We start from the raw sequence: 21,904 nt of genomic DNA on the forward strand, positions 1-21,904 counted from the left end.
TATCAGAATACATTAGTTGAATTAAATGTTAAATAAAAATATACAAAAATGTATACAAAAAAACAAAACAAAACAAAACATTCAATTTAAAAGGGGTTTATTAGGTCACTTGCAAACATTATGCAGGCAATGACTTCTAAATGTTCTTTTTTTTTTTTGCTCACAAAACACTTTATACAAATTTGTATTCTACAAATGTCAATAGAACGGTAGTCTTTGAAGATTAACTGGAAAATGTATTAATCTTCATGGTGACAAAAACAAAAAACAAGTTTTAGAAAAAGATTTAAAAATGAGATGCTGCTAGAAAATATTAAGGAAGATTATCTGTTACACAAAATATTACACATTTCCACTGTTTGTAATCAATTAGTCTGTTTTTAAACATGTCTTTTTTAATTACACATAATAATAATAATAATAATAATAATAATAATAATAATAATAATAATAATAGAAAGCAAGTTAATTTTTATGATATGGTTATATGCATAAAACGGACCACAATGCAAAAAATATGAGACATCATTGGAATACCAAAAAGAACAAACAAATATATATATAAACATGCTGCCCATAATTTCCTGAAAATGTAATAGATAGCTTACAATACACACTTTAGCTGTTCATTTTGCAAAGGCAAATATTGAAATGATTATAAATAAGTAATCAGTACTACAGTCATCTAGTTCTGCCAATATATGAACATAACCAAACTCTAACAGAATTTACGAACTTACATCTACGACACTGGAGTTTATTATTTATATTATAAACGTGGAGACTATATTAGCCTTCTCTAAGACAAAGCAAGGCAGTGGCATAAAATGCAACAAGAAAAAGGAATGAATAAAAAGTAAAATGCCATTAAAGTGGCCTTTATTCCTCAGTTATCCGTTTGCTGCGGTTTCAGTATAAATTGGGCACTATATTTTACATTCCTTTGAAGACACACTAGTGGACACGGAATGCTACCTTGGACATCGATTCGTCACAGGGGAATGCAGTCAAGATAGCTGAACACTTCTTTCTCTGAAGAAAATAATTTACAACTATCTTTTTCAGTATATTAAGGCAATATAATTCATAGAATGGTTACTGAGCTGCTGAAGAATCGATACAACAGCAAAACAAATTAGATTCTCCCTGCTGAAAATCAGGTGAGCAAAGCAGCGATTAACAAACGTGATATAAGAGATCATTACTTCTATTATAATCCTAATGTAAACATGATTTAATTAAAAAAAAAGATTGTCTTTATAGCTTTCTTGAAGTATTCACAGGTAAAGTTAAAAATTGTTAAAAAAAACAACAATAATAATAATAAAAAACGTTCTCTTCAAAACCGAACATCACTGATGTTTTCAAGGAGATGTACTGTTTCGTAAAAATCTTCATTGTGTGCTCTTTACGGATATTACGGTCAAGTATTCTTTAAAACAAAAGAAGAAAGCTGTAATCTGTTAACTAAACAGAAGACATTTAGTACAGGCATACTGGCCTGTCCCGTGTATGTCTTTATGTTACCATCAACTTTCTGATCCCTTTTCAGCGAGAAGAGCAAGGTCAATTATTTTAAAACATTTTAGTTAATCAAGAGGTGCAAACTGGCAACTCTGTTTTGCATAAAAACAGATTTTCTGCCATACTGAAAAATACTTTTTTTTATAGTGAAATACCCACTGCATTTATATGATTATTCTGAATCATTGTGCTTATTTATTTATTTTTACTAGTATTAAAGGCATTTGCCAGTATTACTAGAATCTGTTATTATACATTTATTTAATTTTAAATCTACCATAATAAAATCTTCTGATGTGCATGTTTTTATTTTATTTTCGGTCCACTTTCATATCTTGAAAGGTATGCAACCTTGAGTGCAAAATGGTACCCAGGTATAGAAAATCCTCTTTAAAACTCATCCATGTTGCTCGATGCGTTTGGGGAAGCTGGGTTTGAATCCTGGGATAGCGAGGCTATGGTGACAATCCGCGGGGAGCCCAGGACATCGTTCACAGAGTCCTCCATGTCCTCAGTGGTGACGATAGCCAGGGCTGCACCACCCTTCTTGTTTTGGTGAGTTTTGATGTGCTTGGAAAGGTGGTCGCTTCTCATGAACCGCTTTGAACATTCTGGGCATTCAAATCTTTTCTCACCTACAAAAAAAAACCAAAAAACAAAAGTATGATTCTATTTACCATGTCAAAGCAAAAAACAAGTACTGTTATTTCTACTTTCCCAACCTAACAAATGCAGGGTTTCATTAAAAATCAAGTGTGCATGAATACATATAATAAAATATGTGGCAAAAATGTTTTATATTATGGCTTTCTGGTGTTCTTAAGAATACACTACACCACTATAGTTTAATACACCCAGTTCTAGTAACACTGTCTAAATTGCTATTCACCGTGTGGTTTAATTCCCCTTGAAGCTCACTGCTGCAGTATCTGTAAATTCCATGTGGCCCTCAGTTATGCTTAACAGTGATACGAATGTGCAGCTACAAACAAACACAGGTTTAAGAACATCCCCACTACCGGCTAAGGACCTTGAAGCCATTTCCATTTCATTGTTGATAGGGTCAAAAAGGAGCCTTGGTTTGTAGCTGCTCAGTGTGAAAGTCAGTGTGTCACAGCACACTGCTGTAAATACAAAATCAGAGCTATTAGTATCATTAAATGTAGTTAACCATGATCTAATAATGTAAGTCTGACATCTTGAGATAATCATGTCCTGAGCAAGTTTCTTCACAAAAGAACAAGCCTCTGTCTCCACAATATCCCATAAGGGGATAATAAGAAGTTTACTAGCGGTTCTCTATTCCATGTCAAATTGAGTTTGACATACATATGAGCCACTATATACCTTGGGTGGGATAACAAATATTGCTTAGCCTCCCAAGACATGAAAGCACATGCAAATGGAATTGCTCACCTGTGTGGGTGCGTCGGTGTCTCTGCAGCTCGTCACTCCTGGTGAACCTCTTCCCGCAGAAGATCCAGTTACACACAAAGGGCCTCTCTCCCGTGTGCCAGCGCAGGTGCGCTCGCAGGTGAGACGTCTTCCCGTACACCTTCCCACAGCCCTCGATGTGGCAGATGTGCTGCTTCTTCTTCCCCGGCTCGCTGTTGTTTCTGTTGGAAATCAGGATGCTCAGGTCACTGTCCAGAATGCAGTGCAGAACTGGTTCTAATCGTGAGGCTGTCACTATAAAATGTGTCTGCTTTAGGAAAGACAGTTCGATCCAGTTGGAAGGAAAAGGACCAAATCAAACCAGATGCTAGTGATTTGCAAAACGGTTAGTGATCATATCTATGACCATCTAAAACAGCTACATGTATTCACATACAGAAATGTGTGTGTGTGTGTGTGTGTGTGTGTGTGTTTGGGCGGGGGGGGGGGGGGGGCATTTATAATCATTTATAATACTTGAACCTCCTCAGTTTAATCATTTAGTTTAATCAGCAGCAGTTGTATTATGTTACCTATGAAGTCTAAAAATTGATTAACCAACACATCTACAACACCTCCAGCACTTCTGTAGCTTTGTTCATTCATATGCATTGCACAGTCGGAACATAGTTTCCCAAATTCTCAACACAGGGTCGTAAAGTAAAATAATATAAAAGGATCACACATATTATATGCTGGTGCTCCAGGCACCACAATTATGGAAACTCCTTATGCTGCCAAGTTAGTATGATGCAAGATAAGTAATTATAACAGCCAAGTATTAAAAACAGCCCTTTAAAGAGCAAGAGTTCAAAATATTATTTTGAATCCTTGCTCTTGTAACCTTATTTTAAGCTGTTGGGGAAAAAAACAACCTCCATGCATTGTAAAAACTTATAGGAAAAACTCACCAGGGAAAAGGTTCATCAGACTACATCAGAACTAAATACTGCTGCTGGCATTTTTACATATCTTATACAAACTTACACTAAAGATACTCAGATGCAGTAAGAGATATTGGTCACATAACCTTTGCATACAAATGACTATTTTAAGGATTAATTGGCAACAGTATTTTGATCTGGTGCTTTTCAGATCAACTGAATGGGACCTAATTGTCTTATTTCTACCTTTTGACAGTTATATGTTGTATATGCCACTCAGTAATGCATGTATGTGGGGGGGGGGGGGGGAGAATACATTTGGCAGTTCCATGGACCAAATGATGCGTTAAGAGACAACCACTGCGGGTCGTAAAAGGGTCTGTAGCTGACTGATTAATAATTCCTCGATATGGTCTTTTGTCAAAATTACATTAAACTATCAGAGCAGCAGTTTGGAGTGGCATAAAGACTTAATCCCCGCCCTGTATAATTAATTTAGGAATTCCTTGCCTTCCTTCTCCATCCCGGCAGTTGGGACACGAGCAGGCGACCCTTCTGAGCCTCTTGCCTGGCTGCCCCTCCTGATCAGAGACCTGCTGGGTCTGTTGAATTTGCACTTGTGTGATCTGGTCGGGGCTGACAGCACTGAGCGCTGCGTTTGCAATGTTCCCCACAGCTACTGTTACTGGAGATGACTGAACCTTCACTCCGTCCTGGTTCTGCTGCTGGCCTGTAAAGCACAAGGGGGTTTAGTCATGACTGGGCCTCCCCTCCATCCGCCATAAAAGGGCGATCAATGAACAATACAATAAAATAAACATGGTGAAATGGTTTTCAACACAGCATGTTTTTAACACAGATATAAACACTAAGGTTTGCTGCACTACGGTTTAGATTCAATCAAGTTAAACTGTAAACACTCAAGCTATCCTTATCCGCTGTGTTATGAGATTAGCTGCATTTAGTCGGCAAGGTCAGACTGTTTTCATAGCGAGCATACAAACAACAGCTGGGTTTGGATTAGGGATGTCACGATATTAACTTTTTCATTATCGCGATATTAATCTGATTTAACTCGGCTACAACAGACAGGAATACTTTTTGTCTGCGCTGACTTTCCAGTTTGTTTTCTGAAAGCTGTTTATTTTATGCTCTGTTCAGCAGCCTCTTTAGTAGCCTTTCATTTAATGTGTGATTCTGAAGCTAAATAGTGATCGATTGTATTTTCTCCAGACACATTACAAGATGTGTAAAACAATGACCTCCATCTGCATGTACAGTTTCTTTGTAAAATATCTTGACACGATCATCAGACGAAATATACTTTGCTTTTTTTGCTTTGTCGTCCATTTCTGGTATTTTACCTCTAATGCTGAAAACTATATTTTAGCAACCTAAATCAAAACAATGCAAACAATGCTACCTATACTGTACACACCCCTACTGTACAGTATAGGTAACAGAAAAGCCAGTACAGACGCACTGATAAGCTGATTAAAATATTGTTGTCATTTAAATAGTAAAGAAGAACGTTAACCGCTTTGGAGTATTTGTTTGTAAATGTTATTTGTCTAAGTACGTTGTATTTATTTTTTTGCCTAAGTGCAATGCACACAGGACAGCGAAGGAATAAAAAAAGCCTATCTACAGAAGGCAGATATGTAGTTTGCATCGTTTGCGTTGTGCAGTAGTTCATTTAAACAAGCTTTCTTTTTTTCTCTCTGTAGTTGTCCGGTATGCATTGGCCGCTAAAAGAGGTAAATTTCGCGGTGACCCCTCAATTTTCCGATTTCCGCGAAATCGTGATTTAGGTAGACCCCTAAGCATAACATATACTGTATGGTGGAATGGAGAAGCTGCAGACTGCTTTAAATCATTATACTGATGCTAGCCAAAGCCACACAGCGAACCTAATTTAAAATAATAATAATAATAATAATAATAATAATAATAATAATAATAATAATAATAATAATAATAATAATAATGTGTTTAAATTACGTTAAAACGATTGTTTCTTTCCCTTATTACTAGTTAAGCTATCTAGCAGTGCAATACAGGTGAATTCTGTGTTAAAGTCTGCCTTCTAGAGTTATTTACAATACCGTGATCTAACGGTTATCGCGATATTTTTTGCTACGGTATTAACTCCATGGTGAGTTATTACCATCATACCGTGACCCCCCTAGTTTGGAACTAAAACTTTTGCAATGCACTTTCTATAGCAGTAGCTGAAATTAACACCCTTAGATCAATCAATACTAAAACATTCCCGTTGAGATCAGCAAACAGAACATTTAACATTTAATAATTTAACAAATGCAAACTCTAGCAATGTCAAGTATTATGGTCTTCCGACAGTTTCTAAAAATGAAATGCCTGCATGAAGGTAAATATCCGATGCAACATGGCTGTGGATTCTGAAACTTCAAAATACTTAATTTGAATTCTGGTCCACATTTTGTAGATTCCATTTTATTTTTATTTTTTTTACATTTTCAATATCCTGTTCTATCACCTACAATCACTCTCTCTACAGTACGATACAAACTAAGAACTAAAAATACCTTTTACTCAATAAGCCACACAGCGGCATTTAGCCAGTCAGCAAAGATCACTGTAAAGATCACTGCAGTCTATGAAGTATCGCTTAATTTGGATGTAAACAGCAGATGCTATGAAATCACTGGTCAACACAGATTTGTGGTCAAGGATATGTGAATAAAAATATCAAACCAGTTAATGTAACGGTAATGTGCTTTTATTGGTAAACCTTATTATAGCCTGTTGAGGAACATATCAAACATGATATGGGACTTTGATATGACTGCGAGAACAATATTTAATTCTATATCCTTCCTTATACCCATTTTACAGTACAGGTAACTAGAATGAACTGCTACTGGACATGTTCTGTATATTAATATTACTTGCAGCATTTCTGATGTTATTACTATAGTTTGGTGTCTAGCACAGATGAAATAACATAACAGAAGAATAATGAACCAAACTCCTAATGACAGCATCTCTACAAAATGTCCTGCCCTCTGGGGAAGGTGTTTGTACCACTCATAGTGTACATCAGATTTCTGGAAAGGTCAGTGTGTATTTTAAAGGCTTTAATGTATGGAAACTACAGGACTGGATTATCTACATACAGTACACGTGTACAGCATATGAGTGACACTGCTTTGTTAAGTCATTAACAAACAGAAGCAGATAAAAATGGTCTCAAAAACATACCCCCGAGGCCCTCCTAGATTATAATGGCCTCATAATGGTTCCCCAGGGTCTGTTTTAGCTTATGTGAGGTTTTGAAATTGGCAGATAAGATTAAAGGACGTATCACCTACAGGAAATAAACTCTGCGGTCAAAACAATAAATTGAATAGCTGCCAAGAAGATTATTATGCGGTCACATAACATCTGACGATGTGCCACCAATTTATTACTGTACACGTTTTAAAATATTTATATAACAATAACACAGACACAATGAAAAGGTTAACATCTCATTGCTGGAGCTTCTTAAGCAACAACAAAGTTGCAATATATAATCTGCATAACAAACACATGGATAGTCTGAGGGCAAAATAACAATAATAATAATAAAAAAATCTGCAGTATTAAAACAATGTTAATGGCATAAAACTAGCTCAAAACTACTGACAACAGCTCCCGACAACGAATTTACCAATTAGTTTTATTCAGATTGTATGTTTTGTTTAGGTTTTTTTTTTTTTTTTTTTTTTAAAGCATTTTTACAATTTAAAAAGCATAGTCTCCAGCAAATGTCTTTTTTTTTATATCACTCTCAGCTGTTGACAGAACTTTGTGTGAACAATATCACTGCAATCCAAATGAACATTAAAACTGCAGTTTTCAAAACACCTATGTTTTCAGAAAATAAATTCTAGTATCAAAATGTATCTAACCCCACATTGGAATATTCTGAAGGGAGGTTTTGGGAAACACCATCTTTAACAGGGGTTCAACCCTTTTTGAATAACAGCCCACCTTAACATTTTCATTATTTTACTTGAATTTCAAGTGGATGACTAAAAGCACTACACGACAAAACAAAAGTCCATGTCTGACATCCATAACTACTTCATCTACCATTAAATCAAATGGTCTCTGTGCTCCCCTGATCAGCTACTTTAGAAAGGGTTTCAGTAGCCTACCACTGCCTAACCATTCAGTAAACAATGTGAGACTACAGGAGTAAAAAAAGAAGCAATTACTAAGTTATTAATAATCAATTATGATTTAATTATTTTATCAGTGTTATTTATAACAGATAAAACTACGGTGGCCCTGAAGTGCAAAACACAAATCCAACTCAAAAAATACAAATACAAATCAAAAAACGCAATTACAAAAAGCCCACAATGCAACAGAAGTAGCGATTGAGGCCACTCCCCCAGATACCCCAGCACAGTCTCCGACTCTCCACCTGTTTCTGGAGAAGCTGTTTAGAAAGCGCAAGTTGAGTCTTTAGTAACTTAGTTGGCCGTGGTGTATTTCTGTTAGTATTATAATTGGTATCACAATGGTAAGTAGGTTTACCATAAATGAGTTGTGTACAGTAATACCAGCAGTTAAAAACTACTATTTTAGTTAGACAACATTGACTTGTTTTTTGTAGCTCAAAAAAAGTTGGCTTTGATGTCTGGGAATTTCTAGTTGTTTTCAAAAAGCATCATAAGTATTTTACGATGACATTGAGGTTAGTGCAATTTCAACGTGTAAAGATCATGTAAGTGCACTTCTCAGTTTTTATGTCATCAAACTTTGGGTAAATACTATATGCCGTTAGATGTACAGTACTATAAAAGTCATCTTTAGCACAGCCATCTTTGTGAAAATGTTAAGCAATACAAATGGTGTACATAGTCGGCTAAGCTAGAAATTCACAGGCATTGAAGCCAGAATTTTTTGAGCTACAAAAAACAAGTCAAACTAAAATAGTAGTTTTTAACCGCTATTACTGTACACAAACTCAACCATGATACATACTGTTGCGATACCAATTATAACACTGACAGAAATATACCACGGCCAACCAACTTATAACACTAGTAGTACACTCCTCTTTCTGTTTGTGCCCCGGCACCTCTCTCTGTACAAATGAAGCTCTGCTAATTTTCATACATTGAAATGAAATTAAAGCTTTGCAGGACGAATTCGATTTTAAGCACGCCTATTGTAAAAAAACGTAGAAGATATTTTGGTTTAAAACATAAAAAAGGCCTGGAAGAGAAAGATGGTTTAACAGGTGTTGATAAATCAACATAAGATGTAATACTAATAGTCTACTTGATGCATTTTGTAATACAGAATTATCACAAAATGCAAGAGACCGAGCATTACTTGCATAAAGTTCAGTTAATGGCTGCTTTTAGAACAGACAAAATAGCCATAGCTTTGTCTCGTTGCCATACCTTTATTTTCTGTATAATACAATAACATATTATCATGGAAAAACTACCTACCGTAAAACTTCAAATAATCGCCTGTCTCCAATATGCGCAGGGTCTGCTGGCAAATATTGTAAACAAACTTCTCTATTAAAAGTTTGCAACAACAACACTACTGTGACTATGTTTACTACTAATAATGAGTTGTTATGTGGATGTTGGGTAGTGAATCATAGAATTGACTTCAAAACAAATTAAATGTTTATTTTGTAAAACAAACAAAAAAGAAAATGACCATATACAGCATTTACATTGCTACATAATGTATTGATAATGAATATTAAAAAGCAATATTTCAAGCATTCATGGTGTTACTTCTGTCTTTGCGTATGCTTATCAAACTGCGTTTGAAGTTGTCAGTGTTTTTGCTTTGCTGTGCAGAGTGGCTCCTGCAGGAATAATTTAATATGTTGCCTTGTTTTATTTTATTTTTTGGTGGTGGTGAAATTTAGATTTTTGCTGCCTGATCCACAATATTATTGCTTCTAAAGCGTTCATTTTTCCATTCTTTAATTTTCCAAGTTATCTGGCTATTTCCCTTAAAAGTAATCTATTTCTCTCACTGAAAAAAATCTTCTCACAGCAAAAGTAAACACTCTGAAAACTGAAAGGCTGTCTGTCTAAGAATCTGCCACTGAACTGGGTGACGTATCATCCTACTGCAATCATGATCAGACAGTTTTAAACCTGAAGAAACATTATTTTAGGGTCTCTGGATGCTGTAGCACCTGCAGTGCAGTAGTGCACGCCTCTTATTAGTAGTCCCCATCTCACTCTTTTGTCCCGCCTATTTAATTTTTACATTTTAAAAGAATTAGGCCTAGTTGTTGTGGTGAATTACTATGGGAGGTGAAAGTAACAAAATTAAATAATGAATGACAATTCATTAAATGTTAAATTTAAGCAAGTATCACATATTGAATTTTAGCATCAAATAATAAATACTAGCATTAAACATTAAATAGGAGGCTGTGTGGTCCAGTGGTTAAAGAACAGGGCTTATAACCAGAAGGTCCCCGGTTCAAATCCCACCTCAGCCACTGACTCATTATGTGACCCTGAGCAAATCACTTAACCTCTTTGTGCTTTCAGGTGAGACATAGTTGTAAACTGCTCTGCAGCTGATGCATAGTTCACACACCCGAGTCTCTGTAAGTCGCCTTGGATAAAGGTGTCTGCTAAATAAACAAATAATGTATTACATATAACGTTATTGTTTACAGATACCGTATTTGTTTATATGTTTCTTTAATATACAGTACACGCACAAGATTGGTATTGACATTGAGAAACATAGGGGATACCAAATTAGACAGCTGACAATATCTTAGTCTATGGCGGTATTATTTGGTATCTCCTGTGAATTTCAGGCAGTGGGGTTCCTAGAAATGTCAAACTTCCATAATATGCAACTTTTTACATACAAAACAGGTAAAACAACAAGACCCTTTTTAATTTCTACAGACAGCACAAAATAGCTATCGTATTTCAGTTTGAAAATCGAAGCTTCTCATTGGCTGAACAGGTTAACAGGTAACAAGGAGGAACACCGATCTCCCCGATGTAGAAAGGGTGGGAATGATTGAGCTTGCAAGTGCATGCATCGAATGGATAAAAACCACATCGAATGACAAAGCGCACACCGAATGGATAAAAGGCACATTGAAAGGATAAAGGAGGCTGTGTGGTCCAGTGGTTAAAGAAAAGGGCTTATAACCAGGAGATCCCCAGTTCAAATCCCACCTCAGCCACCAACTCATTGTGTGACCCTGAGCAAGTCACTCAACCTCTTTGTGCTCTGTCTTTCGGGTGAGACGTAGTTGTAAGTGACTCTGCAGCTGATGCATAGTTCACACACCCTAGTCTCTGTAAGTCTCCTTGGATAAAGGCATCTGCTAAATAAACTAATAATAATAATAATAAAGAGTACATCAAATGGATAAAAGGCACATATTTAATGTCTGATGCTAGTGTTTAACATTCGATGGTAGTATTTAACATTCAATGTTGAATTTATTATTTGACGTTAAAATTTAACATTTGATGTTAAAATTTAACATTTGATACATGAATTTAATATTTAATGCTAGTATTTATTATTTGGTGCCAAAATTCAATATTCGATACTTGCTTAAATTTAACATTTAATTAATTGTCATTCATTATTTAATTTTTGTTACTTTCACCTCCCATAAATTACTGTGGTGACCTATCGTTTACTGATTCCTGTGTGATTTGGAGGGGGTGGGGGGGAGGTCTGTGGTGCGAAACCGTACAGAAGCTGTCTGTAACAGGAGTGCCAAGATGCATGGGACAAAATATTTATATATGTATGGAAGGGGGTGGGGGGCTTAGGTCGGCCAAGGTGTCCTCGGCTCACCGCACACCAGCGACCCCTGTAGACTGGCCGGGCGCCTGCGGGCTTGCCTGTAAGCTGCCCAGAGCTGCGTTGTCCTCTGATGCTGTAGCTCTGGGTTGGCTGCATGGCGGGCCTGCAGAGTGAAAAGAAGCGGTCGGCTGACGGCACATGCTTCGGAGGACAGCGTGTGTTCGTCTTCGCCGCTCCTGAGTCAGTGCAGGGGTGGTAGCGGTGAGCTGAGCCTAAATTACAACTGGACATTCCAAATTGGGAGAAAAATGGGGTAAAATCAATTGCCGATTACTGAATTACAAAAAAAACCCCAAAAAACTACTAACATTTTCAAAAATGAACTTTATACTATTTTAGTATTTTGTTGTAATGTCAATAAATTAACCTATATAATTAGTATGGGATGCATTTTCTGACAGGGGTGCAAAATTTGATATACAGCAAAGTCAGAAAATGCTACCAGGATGCATTTTCTGACGTTACACCGGTTGTTCCTGCGCCTGTGTGCTATAATACAAGCGCCTTTTCCCCCTCTGTGCATACGTTTCTTTTATCAGAAAGTGAGAGGGCATGGCTTACCGTTGCAATACCAATTATAACACTGACAGAAATATATCACGGCCAACTAAGTTATAAAAGACTAAACTTCCGCTTTCTAAACAGTGTCAACTTCTCCAGAAACAGGTGGAGAGTCGGAGACTGTGCTGGGGTATCTGGGGGAGTGGCCTCAATTGTTACTTCCGTTGCGTTGTGGGCTTTCTGTATTTGTGTTTTTTGATTTGTATTTGTGTTTGATTTGTATTTGTGTCACTTCAGGACCACCGTATAAAACATTTTAAAAAATCTTTATGTAAGCACTATACTGTAGCATTCTGTGCAGGCAGGCAGGGAAGAAGGGAGACAACACGCTGAAATCAGTTCCAAATCTTTTATTTGGGGACGCTTATCTCTAGCACCCACTCAGAGACCACTGCTCTGACTGCTTCACTGCTTTCTGGAACACAACCAAATCAGGACAGCAACAAAAACACATAACTGGCGGCACAGCGCCCTTTTATAACATAGCAGGGATGTGAGTTTTAAACGTTTAAACGTATAAACTCTAAAGAATTGGTAAAACATTTAATAATATGCTAGACGTAGAATCGGTCACGTGACAAATGTCACCAAACGCATATTTTTTATGCATTAAGTTTAAGAATTTATCATCTGCAGTCCATCACGTATGAGACTGCTCTAGTGCCACAATAAGGGCGGATATTATAAAAAGGAAGGGGTTTGGCAATTGCCTCCAAGTAGCTTTTCTAATTGGTGCAACAGGAAGATTGACATTGGGGCGGGTTTTATTCTCAGTCGATCTGGCGCTTCATTGGTGCACTGTGTGTGTTTATGCCTGTAGTAGGTGTGGTATGGTATCAATTCCACGGCGGGGTTAAATTACGTTAATGACAAGTGTTTTTTTCAGAGTTTGTTCTATATTTAAAATGGCATCTCTAAACAAAGGAAGCCACGTTTGGAAGTATTTTGAGGAACCGGACGAGAAAACCATAGTATGTAAATAATTATGCCAAACAAAATTGCCGTACCACAAAAACACAGTTCAATGCTTCGCAGTTTGAAATGAAAACATTCAGAATTATTGTGGATGGCAATAAAAAGCAAACATCCATAACAACATTTGCTATAGATTTGGCCGAACATTGTGCGTGATCACGTTATCCCCTATGAGGACAGTGCATATGAATTGTGAATGCAGCAGTTTTGAAATCGGTGTAAGATTATCCCAATGCTGTGCCGACCCATAAAACAATAACAGCGAGGCTGGAAAAACTTAAAAGAAAATCATGCTGCAGCTGTTTATACAAAACTTTCAAAGGGAGAAAAAGTTGTAATTACCACACTCGTTGACCCCATTCCCCAATCTTCCCATAGATGGAAGACTTTTTTCACTTGAAATTGTTATGTAAGCTTTTGGACTGAACGCCTGTTTATGTTTAGTACACTACTCTAAAAATATTATACTATCCGAAAATGAGTTCAATATGTATATAGTACAAAGCTACATCTTCACTAGCAACTTTAATTACAACCATAACTATAAACATTTCAATATATACTTTGATGTGTAGGTGTTTTTGTTTTATTTATTTATTTTGTACTTTGTTACTTGCTTATTTAAGGTTTATTTGCTTAGAAAACACTAACCAGGGCTGTCAGTAACAGAATGTAATATAAAAAGAGTGTGTATGTAGATATGGTTTAAACGCTGACATTGCAAAGAGTTTAAACGTTCATAAAATTTACCATAGTTCCGCCCATTTATGTTAATCGGGTGCCAGAGCTTTAAACACATCCCATTGGTCCTCAGCCGCACACCAGGGCCAATGGGCACAGACAAACAACTATTACAGGGGAGACACAGACAGCACCACTCGCGCAGGTTACATTTACACAGACGGGATGCGTTCACGGAGATCATTCTGCGCAGAATCTGACCAATTTAGCCAATTGGTAAATTCTGCGCAGAATGATCTCCGTAAACGTACCCAGGGATATACAAGTAAACGGCAGGAAATAGAGCGGAAAAGGAACACAATACAGCGGGAATTAAAGAACGCAAACACTGTAGGAACACAGTACAAAACATAATTGCACGGATCGCGACAATACATTAAACTGTTCTTGGCTTCCTTAACATCACTACAGTACAACAGTTGCATGAGTATAACACGTCTAGGCTATATCAACACATTCTTTAAATAACTCAAAAGGTGAAAGCATTTTGAATAGGGGATGCAATACTGTACATTTAGGTTAAAAGGGGTATTTTAAAACAATAAATGGCTAGTTTCACACACCCTAATTAACTAACCTTGGACTACATAATGTTACCTAGCATTTAGAATAATGTAATAGAAAGTCTAAAAGGACTGAAACACTGCATAGGCCTTGGTACATTTTTGATCACTGCTTAAAAGTGGTTCCATTACCAACCGTTTTTATTTAAGAAACAGTCAATTAGTATGGCTATACATTTAAAACTGAAGCTTTTCTAGAAGAATCGGTCTCCTATAAAGTTCTACTGAATGTCCCCTTAACAACAAACATACAATTCACAAGTTAATGCACTGAGATTTACTACAAAGACAGACAAGTCAACTGAACTTAAAACATACATACGTTAATATATATATTATACAAACATGTTGTATTTACGCAGCATACTAACGTCTAAAAAATAAATAACAAGTAGACTCGCTTACCGGTTACACCTGTGATGGTGACGGGAACTCCCTGTACTTGAACCCCGGCAGCTCCAAGATTTGCAATGTTGACGGTCTGAATGTTGGGCAACGATGTGAGCTGGGCAGCATTTAAAGTAATGGGAGTACCTCCAACAGCAAGAGGTGTGATTTGGGCAAATGTGCCCCCGGTCGCGTTTGAAGTCACCGGGGTAAAGGTAAGCTGTTGGGGTAATCCTGCGTTCTGCAGCTGCACATTGGAAAGGTTCTGAAGGTTCTGCACCTGCACGGTCTGCCAGCTAATCTGTCCAGAGGGTGTCAAGGTCGGGGCCCGAATGAGCACCTGGGTTGGACTCTGCACTGCCTGGAGCTGAACGTTCTGCAAAGGCTGCTGCTGGATCGTCTGAATAGTCTGCCCCGGTTGGAGCTGAATTGCCTGTTGAGAAAGACCCTGTATCAGTTGTTGCTGGGGCTGGTGGATCTGTATTTGCTGCAGCATGGGCTGCCCCACGATCTGCACCTGCTGAATCTGACTGGACTGGTCCTGAACCGTTTGCAATCCGTTAGCCTGAACCGGGCTCGACCCATCAGGCTCATTACCCGTGACACTGTGGGGTTCTTGATCAGATGCACTTTCTGAAGTGGACGAGGCGTTGGTGTACTGTCCAGCTTCTGCGGAGTTTATCACAAGCGTGTCACTGCCCGATAGCGTCGCAGCTGCAGTGGTTGTGCAGGAGGGAGATTCCGGTATGCTACTGACAGCACTGGAGATAGGCGTGGTAGCCGGCTGATTCCCGCTAGAGACCCCACCATCAGTAGGCTGAACAAGCTGGAGAGACCCTCCTCCCGCGGCCACATTGTTTATCACAGGCAATGCCAAAGTAACTCCGCCTATGTTAATGGGTAAGGTGGTCACCATTTGAGTCTGAGCGCCAGGAACTGTCTGCAACTGCAACGGGAAAGACATCCCCGGCCTGATTTGAATGGGTATCGCTTGGTTCGCCACATTCTGGGTGACAATATTTGCAGACGACGCCCTGTTTGGCGTAGCGATGATGGCCTGGTTATTTCCTGCAGGTATGAACTGGATTTGGTCGTGCTGCACGTTCAGAGCTGTGGGGTTTGCAGAGCTGAACTGGATCTGCTGGCCATCCAAAGTCTGAATCTGCGGAATCACTTGATAATGGACGCCGCCGCCGGACGAATTCTGCATGTTCTGCACCTGAATGACTTGGAATTGCTGCTGCCCCACTGTAACGTTGTTGGAGGTGACGGTCTTAGCCTTGCTGGTGGCGATGCTGTCATGGTTGCTGCCGGCTGCACTGGTGACCACTGTAACCCCTTGCTGTGTAATGTTATCTTTAGATACCGCCGGAGCTGCTGCGACAATCTGCCAGGCGTTCCCAGCAAGCTGCGCAGTGACCAGCTCCAGCTGCTGCGGTTGGTTCTGCAGCTGAACAAGCCCTTGACTGGGATCGATGATAATTTGCTGTTGTCCTGCCTGGTTTTCACCTGGAGCCCCTCCTATTTTGCTGCAAGTAGCGGCGAGCAGTGCCAGAGGAGAGGGTTGAGCGTCCTTGCCAGAAACCCCCCAAAAAACAAACAAACAAACAAAAAAAAAAAACAGGTGGGCGTGTTTAAAGCATAAGTAGGTGTGAATTTAGTTTTATTATTATTTTACTTTTTCCACTGAGAAAACAACAGATTGCATTTATGACTAAGAATCCGACCATCAATGAGACGTATGCATTAAAGGTGTTAAAGTAATGTAATGAAACCATTGTTGCCTTTGAAGAAAAAAAAAACGTAACGGGATCAAGAAGGAAGTAATCGTACATGCTTTTCTGTCTTTTAAAATGACTATACTATCTCTTATTTTTCACACAAACAGCAACGTTCCATTTAGCAACCCGTAATTAAGAAGTGGATGTACATGTTGCGGCTAATAGTATGCTAGCGAGTATATTATGATAGTGTTAGTTAACCGAAGAGAAAGCCTTAAAAATTATATTAAAAAGCCTTAATTAAAAAAAAAAATGCATTACCTGCAATACAGAAGTTTTGCCTTTACCATAATCCCCAACAGATGATTTCCCTCCTTCTGTCGCCATCGTTTCTTTCTTTTGATCTGCAAAAACAAAACATGTTAAGAAAAAAAAAACTACTATAGATTAATTATGATAACCGAGAAATTATATATATATACATAATCATCGTAATCCACTATATGCGATAGAAAAAACACAAAACGTGGTTCGAAACCCGACCCAATGGATACAAAGTAACACCCAAAAGGAGGTTCTCTGTTTCAGACATAAAAATAATAAATAAACTAACAGTTCAAAGCAAGCAGTAATTAAAACAGAAAATATAAAAAGCGAAAAAAAAAAAAAAAACCATGATGGGTTTGGAGAAAGAGGGAGGGGTAAGAAGGAGGGGAGGGGGTAACGTACCACTCATTCCGCATTAATAAAAATACAGAGAGGAGTAGTTTAAGAAAAAAGGCCGGACGGTATGGATTCAGAGGCTGGCTGAGGCTCGGATAAGGACGTCCTATTTTTCCACGAATGGCTGCTGCTGGGCTGTGGCGTCGCTCCTCCAGCCGGGATAACCAGGCTCTCTGTCTGGTGAGTGACAGCTCTACCAGGAAGGGCGGTACTACCCTGCAAAAAACAAAAACACTGACAGGCACCATAAAACGCAGTTACCAAGACACGTTGCAGTATAAACTGCGGATTCTAATATTACTGACCTTTTTTTTAAATAATACGTTTTATTGCATCTTAATCCAAGTTTCAATCACTGTTTTTGTTCAAGACCCACCCACTCCTATTTTCCAAACAGGTACACCCTATCTTGTTAGGTGTCTGGATTATGTAATTCAAACAACTGGGGGGAGATATCGGCCCATTTGCTGTTCAGGGATCGTTAGTCATTAATAAGCTTCAGATGCTCAGTCAATGTTAAAATTGACGAATTAATTAAAACAAATAATAATAAAACAAACAAAAAAATCCGCTAAATTTATGGCTTTGATGGGCGGGTCCCTCATGTCTGCTCACATTGGCTAGACGGGCTGCTCTGTCCGCGTAGGTTGTCCTGGGAGATGTATTTTTAAGTCCCTTACTTAGTAAAGCGTCATACGGTAATGACTACTATTCCCAGCATGCAACGCCATAAGAGGTGGTACATGTGTGAAAGGTTTGGTTGAGAAGAGAAAGGGAAGGGCGGTAGCTTGTATGTGTGGGGGTTGGGCAAATAGAAAGGGGACGGGGGGGGGAGGGAGTTTTTTTTTTTTTTTTTAATTATTATTTTGACCACAGTGTATATTTGTTCTTTGATAGCACGTTAGATTAGTGCACCGGCGTTATACAGTTTGGCAGTAAGGACGATTTAACATAATACAGACCCCCCTTGGTCTATGGATTTTAGTTAAAACTAAATGAAGGATTATAATTTGATAAAGGAACAATGATTATAATTTTCTATGGACCATTTCCAGTTGGATTCTACCAAGTTTAATTGAAATGGCATGACATAAAAGATCCTTCAAGAAGTTGGAAGTTAATTAAATGCTTGCATTACATAAAGAGGGCAGCAGTGTGGAGTAGTGGTTAGGGCTCTGGACTCTTGCCCGGAGGGTCGTGGGTTTAATCCCGGGGGGGGGGGGGGGGGGGGCGCTGCTGTATCCTTGAGCAAGGTACTTTACCTAGATTGCTCCAGTAAAAACCCAACTGTATAAATGGGTAATCCTGTGTAAAATATAACTGTATGTAAAAAATAATGTGATTTCAATTGTAAGTCGCCCTGGATAAGGGCATCTGCTAAGAAATAAATAATAATTAATGGGCTGATGTAAGGATGCATGCAAAGTGATTTGCGACTATAAAACACCCATACTGCGGTCAAAATCAGCATTTTGCACGCGCAAACCGTGTTTAGCAGCCGTAAAGTGGTATTTTAGGTGGCCACTAAAAAAGCGGCCGATTTAAAAAATGGTTTTCACCTGCGTTCTGCACCCGCTATTAAATTAGCACTTTGACATCATTAATACATAAATTATTATATTGAAATGTATTCAGATGAAGACAAGAGCATGGAATTGGGCGGGGATCTGGAATATTAAGCAGGTGCAAACATTATAACAAGTTTTAAGGATTTTGCCTTGCACTTGGGTAATTGCTGACCCTCCAAAAACTTTGCACCTCTTCTTACAATGTGCAAACCATTGTAGAAGCGAGTAATTAAAAGCTGTATAAAACCACACACTTCAGAGACCTGTCATTGGCCTCATTGGTGACGCTTGGCTCTTGTTGAGGACAGGTAGGAAAACCTTTGGAGAAGGGCAAAATGGAGAATATCCTGCATATTCAAACCCACTTTGTTTGGGATGCTGAAGGATGCGGTGGTAAGGCGTTATCGTCTCACTCCGCAGGTCATCCTAAACCTAATCGCTGAATTTCACCTTTTCATCACCTGGTTGACTGTCCTCTTGGTAACACTGTCAGCATTGACTTTCTCCTCTATAGGACCATATGACCTTTTTGGTAGCATAACTGATGTTGACTGGGGCTTTTCCAAATAACTGAATTTCATGCTGTGTGACCTCAGCAGTAAGGACTCTCAGCTCCTCCTCAGGAAACTTTTCTTTGACATCATTTTTTTTTTCTTTGGATTGATTTTCGTGCTCCACAAATCTCATACAGCGTCTATGTCTCTCTGTACTCCTAACTCACCTCACCTCTGGGTTGTAAGTGCAGCCGCTAAATATCCTGATGCACAGGCAGCGCTCATTGCGACCCTCATTATCATGATTGCAGCTCATTATTTGTGCGTGTTGAGTAATGTGCATTTCTCTTAAGCATACATAGGCCACAGGCAATTTGGATTTTGCAGACACAATTGCTTGCACTACAGCTATCCTTACATTAGCCCCTAAATGCCTTATTTCTTTAACAATTTGTAATGTTGCTTACCAGAGAAATATGAGTGATGTCAGAATAAACTAAAATCTTAATGATCCCCTGGCATGTTAGCCTAAGGAATTTCTGGAATGATGTAGAATGTCCACAGTACAAAAAATAAAAAAAATAAGGGTACTTCTTAAAACCCAAAAGTTTGGCTAGTGCAAATGGATGTCTGGACACAGATATGCAAAGGAAAAAGCACTCCAGTGAGTTCTGCAAGGCCTCCAGTCATGCGGTTAAAAAGTTAAAAAGCAGCACTGCCTATGTTTGCTTATTATTGCTGGCTTTCATAATGTGGAGTTCCTGAAGAGAGGGATGTCATTGCAGATGCATGTTAATCCTGCCTAGGAGTTACTAACATGTCAATAGATGTTGAGCTGCCCCCAGTTGCTCTGACATGTCTGTTGTGCTAGCATTTTTTTTAAAGTGGATTATGCTTAATATAACGGACTAATATTCTGTTTTCTGGATAGCTGACTTGACCGTTTATAAGTGGTTCCTTATTTTAGTTTCACAGTAAGAGTTACTATTGTTACTTAAGATGTACAGACCTGTTGGTCTTTCTCAATTATTATTGGTTGCTTTGTAAGTTTTAAAAATAACTACATTTCATTTTTTTAAATCATGCTTTCATTCAGGTTACCATCACAGGCGTGTCCCAGGGCTTGGGGGAGGGGGAGTGTGTGTGCTTTTGAAGCTATTCCAACATAGTTTACTGGTTCACATCATAGAGGCAGTGTTCGGTCAAACTCTTATCTTAAAACTAGGTCTTGCTGATTTTGAATTTACAGTACTTTGGAAGTGGAACAGGTAGTGACTGCTACGCTCTTCTCACCTGTAGGGTATGGGGCATACAAAACAAAGCAGTTCACTCAAATTGCGTTGTCTTTAATAAACACACTTTACTAGGTCATTGTGCTCGACATTCTCTGGTTTTGTAAATATACAGTAAAATAACATTCATTTAACCGATAAGGTATTAGTGTCCCTGTGACAGGGTGGCTGTGCGGTGACGTCAGGTCAGAAGCAGGAACCAAACAAAACCGACATCAGTACTGCAGTTCAAAAAGAAAGACGCGGCGGTGCCGTTTATTCAAATACAAAAATAAATAAAAGGTTAAACAAAAATAATCACAAACACAAAAAAATAAACAAAACCCAGGTCAGGCTGGGCAAGCGCCTTCACTGACCCTATAAGTTTAATTTTTAAGTTTGGTTTTCTCTCTCTCGCTCCTTGCTCTCTCGTTCCTCCTCTCAAACACCCACCCTTGAGTGCAGAGAGCTGCAGGCTTTTATGCAGGTGACCATCTCCCGATTAGCAACAAATGAATCACTTAATTAATTTGGGAGATGGCTACCTTCTGCACAAGGTTTTTTTTAATTATTCCTGGCAGAGGACGAGCACCAATCTCGCTCTGCCAGAACACGTTTTAAAATAAAAACAATAACAAAACCTGCGGCGCTTCGCAGTCATATAAATACAATAATAAATCAGAACAAAAATATAAAATAACACAGGGGCGGAGGGGGAGACCCCGTTTTAAAGATAAATAAACAGAACACTATACAGGGCTCCTCGCCCTGTTACAGTCCCAAATCCAGTATACAGTAAAACACTCACAGGATAACAAACTGGGTTACAATGTGTAGAACATAAAAGGACAGAATACAAATGTGTTCCAAATCGAAATAATAATGCAGCTACTGAGCCTGCTGTTTTTATGTGCAGGCAAGTATTGTGGCCTTCCTCTATGAATATTTGTTACAGTTTCTAGGAAATTGATCAGCCTGTTTATATGGGTAATAATAATGGCATATGGTGCATTTGGGATGTATAATTCCTTTCCAATCTGAATTTTGTTTTAACATTCTCAGAAACCCAGCATCCCGACCACACAGTCACATTTGTAATCTCTTAAAAGACCATGCTAACAGAATTACCACCTCACTGTCAGTTGCATCGACTTGTGTTGAAATCAGAACTAGATTACATGACAATAAA

At 38.5% G+C, this 21,904-nt stretch overlaps 1 protein-coding gene across 7 annotated transcripts; it reads right to left on the bottom strand.

Annotated features, from left to right (window-relative positions):
- Positions 1-80: 80 nt before the first annotated feature.
- LOC117394715 (transcription factor Sp4-like) lies at positions 81-17,919 on the bottom strand. Of its 7 annotated transcripts, none has more exons than XM_059011688.1 (8): positions 17,688-17,919; positions 17,389-17,598; positions 16,981-17,063; positions 14,957-16,511; positions 4,353-4,572; positions 2,941-3,140; positions 2,544-2,648; positions 81-2,159 (listed from the first exon to the last, which is right to left on the bottom strand). In XM_059011688.1, exons 2-8 carry the CDS (start codon positions 17,393-17,395, stop codon positions 1,915-1,917), a joined length of 2,415 nt encoding a protein of 804 aa, XP_058867671.1. In that variant the 5' UTR covers positions 17,396-17,598; positions 17,688-17,919; the 3' UTR covers positions 81-1,914. The 7 variants fall into 7 exon arrangements, with proteins under 7 accessions (XP_058867671.1, XP_058867675.1, XP_058867664.1 ...); XM_059011692.1 differs by having other exon boundaries at positions 17,389-17,616; XM_059011681.1 differs by having other exon boundaries at positions 17,389-17,919.
- Positions 17,920-21,904: the final 3,985 nt, after the last annotated feature.

The sequence above is a fragment of the Acipenser ruthenus genome, chromosome 3 (assembly GCF_902713425.1).
Source record: "Acipenser ruthenus chromosome 3, fAciRut3.2 maternal haplotype, whole genome shotgun sequence".
NCBI lineage: Eukaryota > Metazoa > Chordata > Actinopteri > Acipenseriformes > Acipenseridae > Acipenser > Acipenser ruthenus.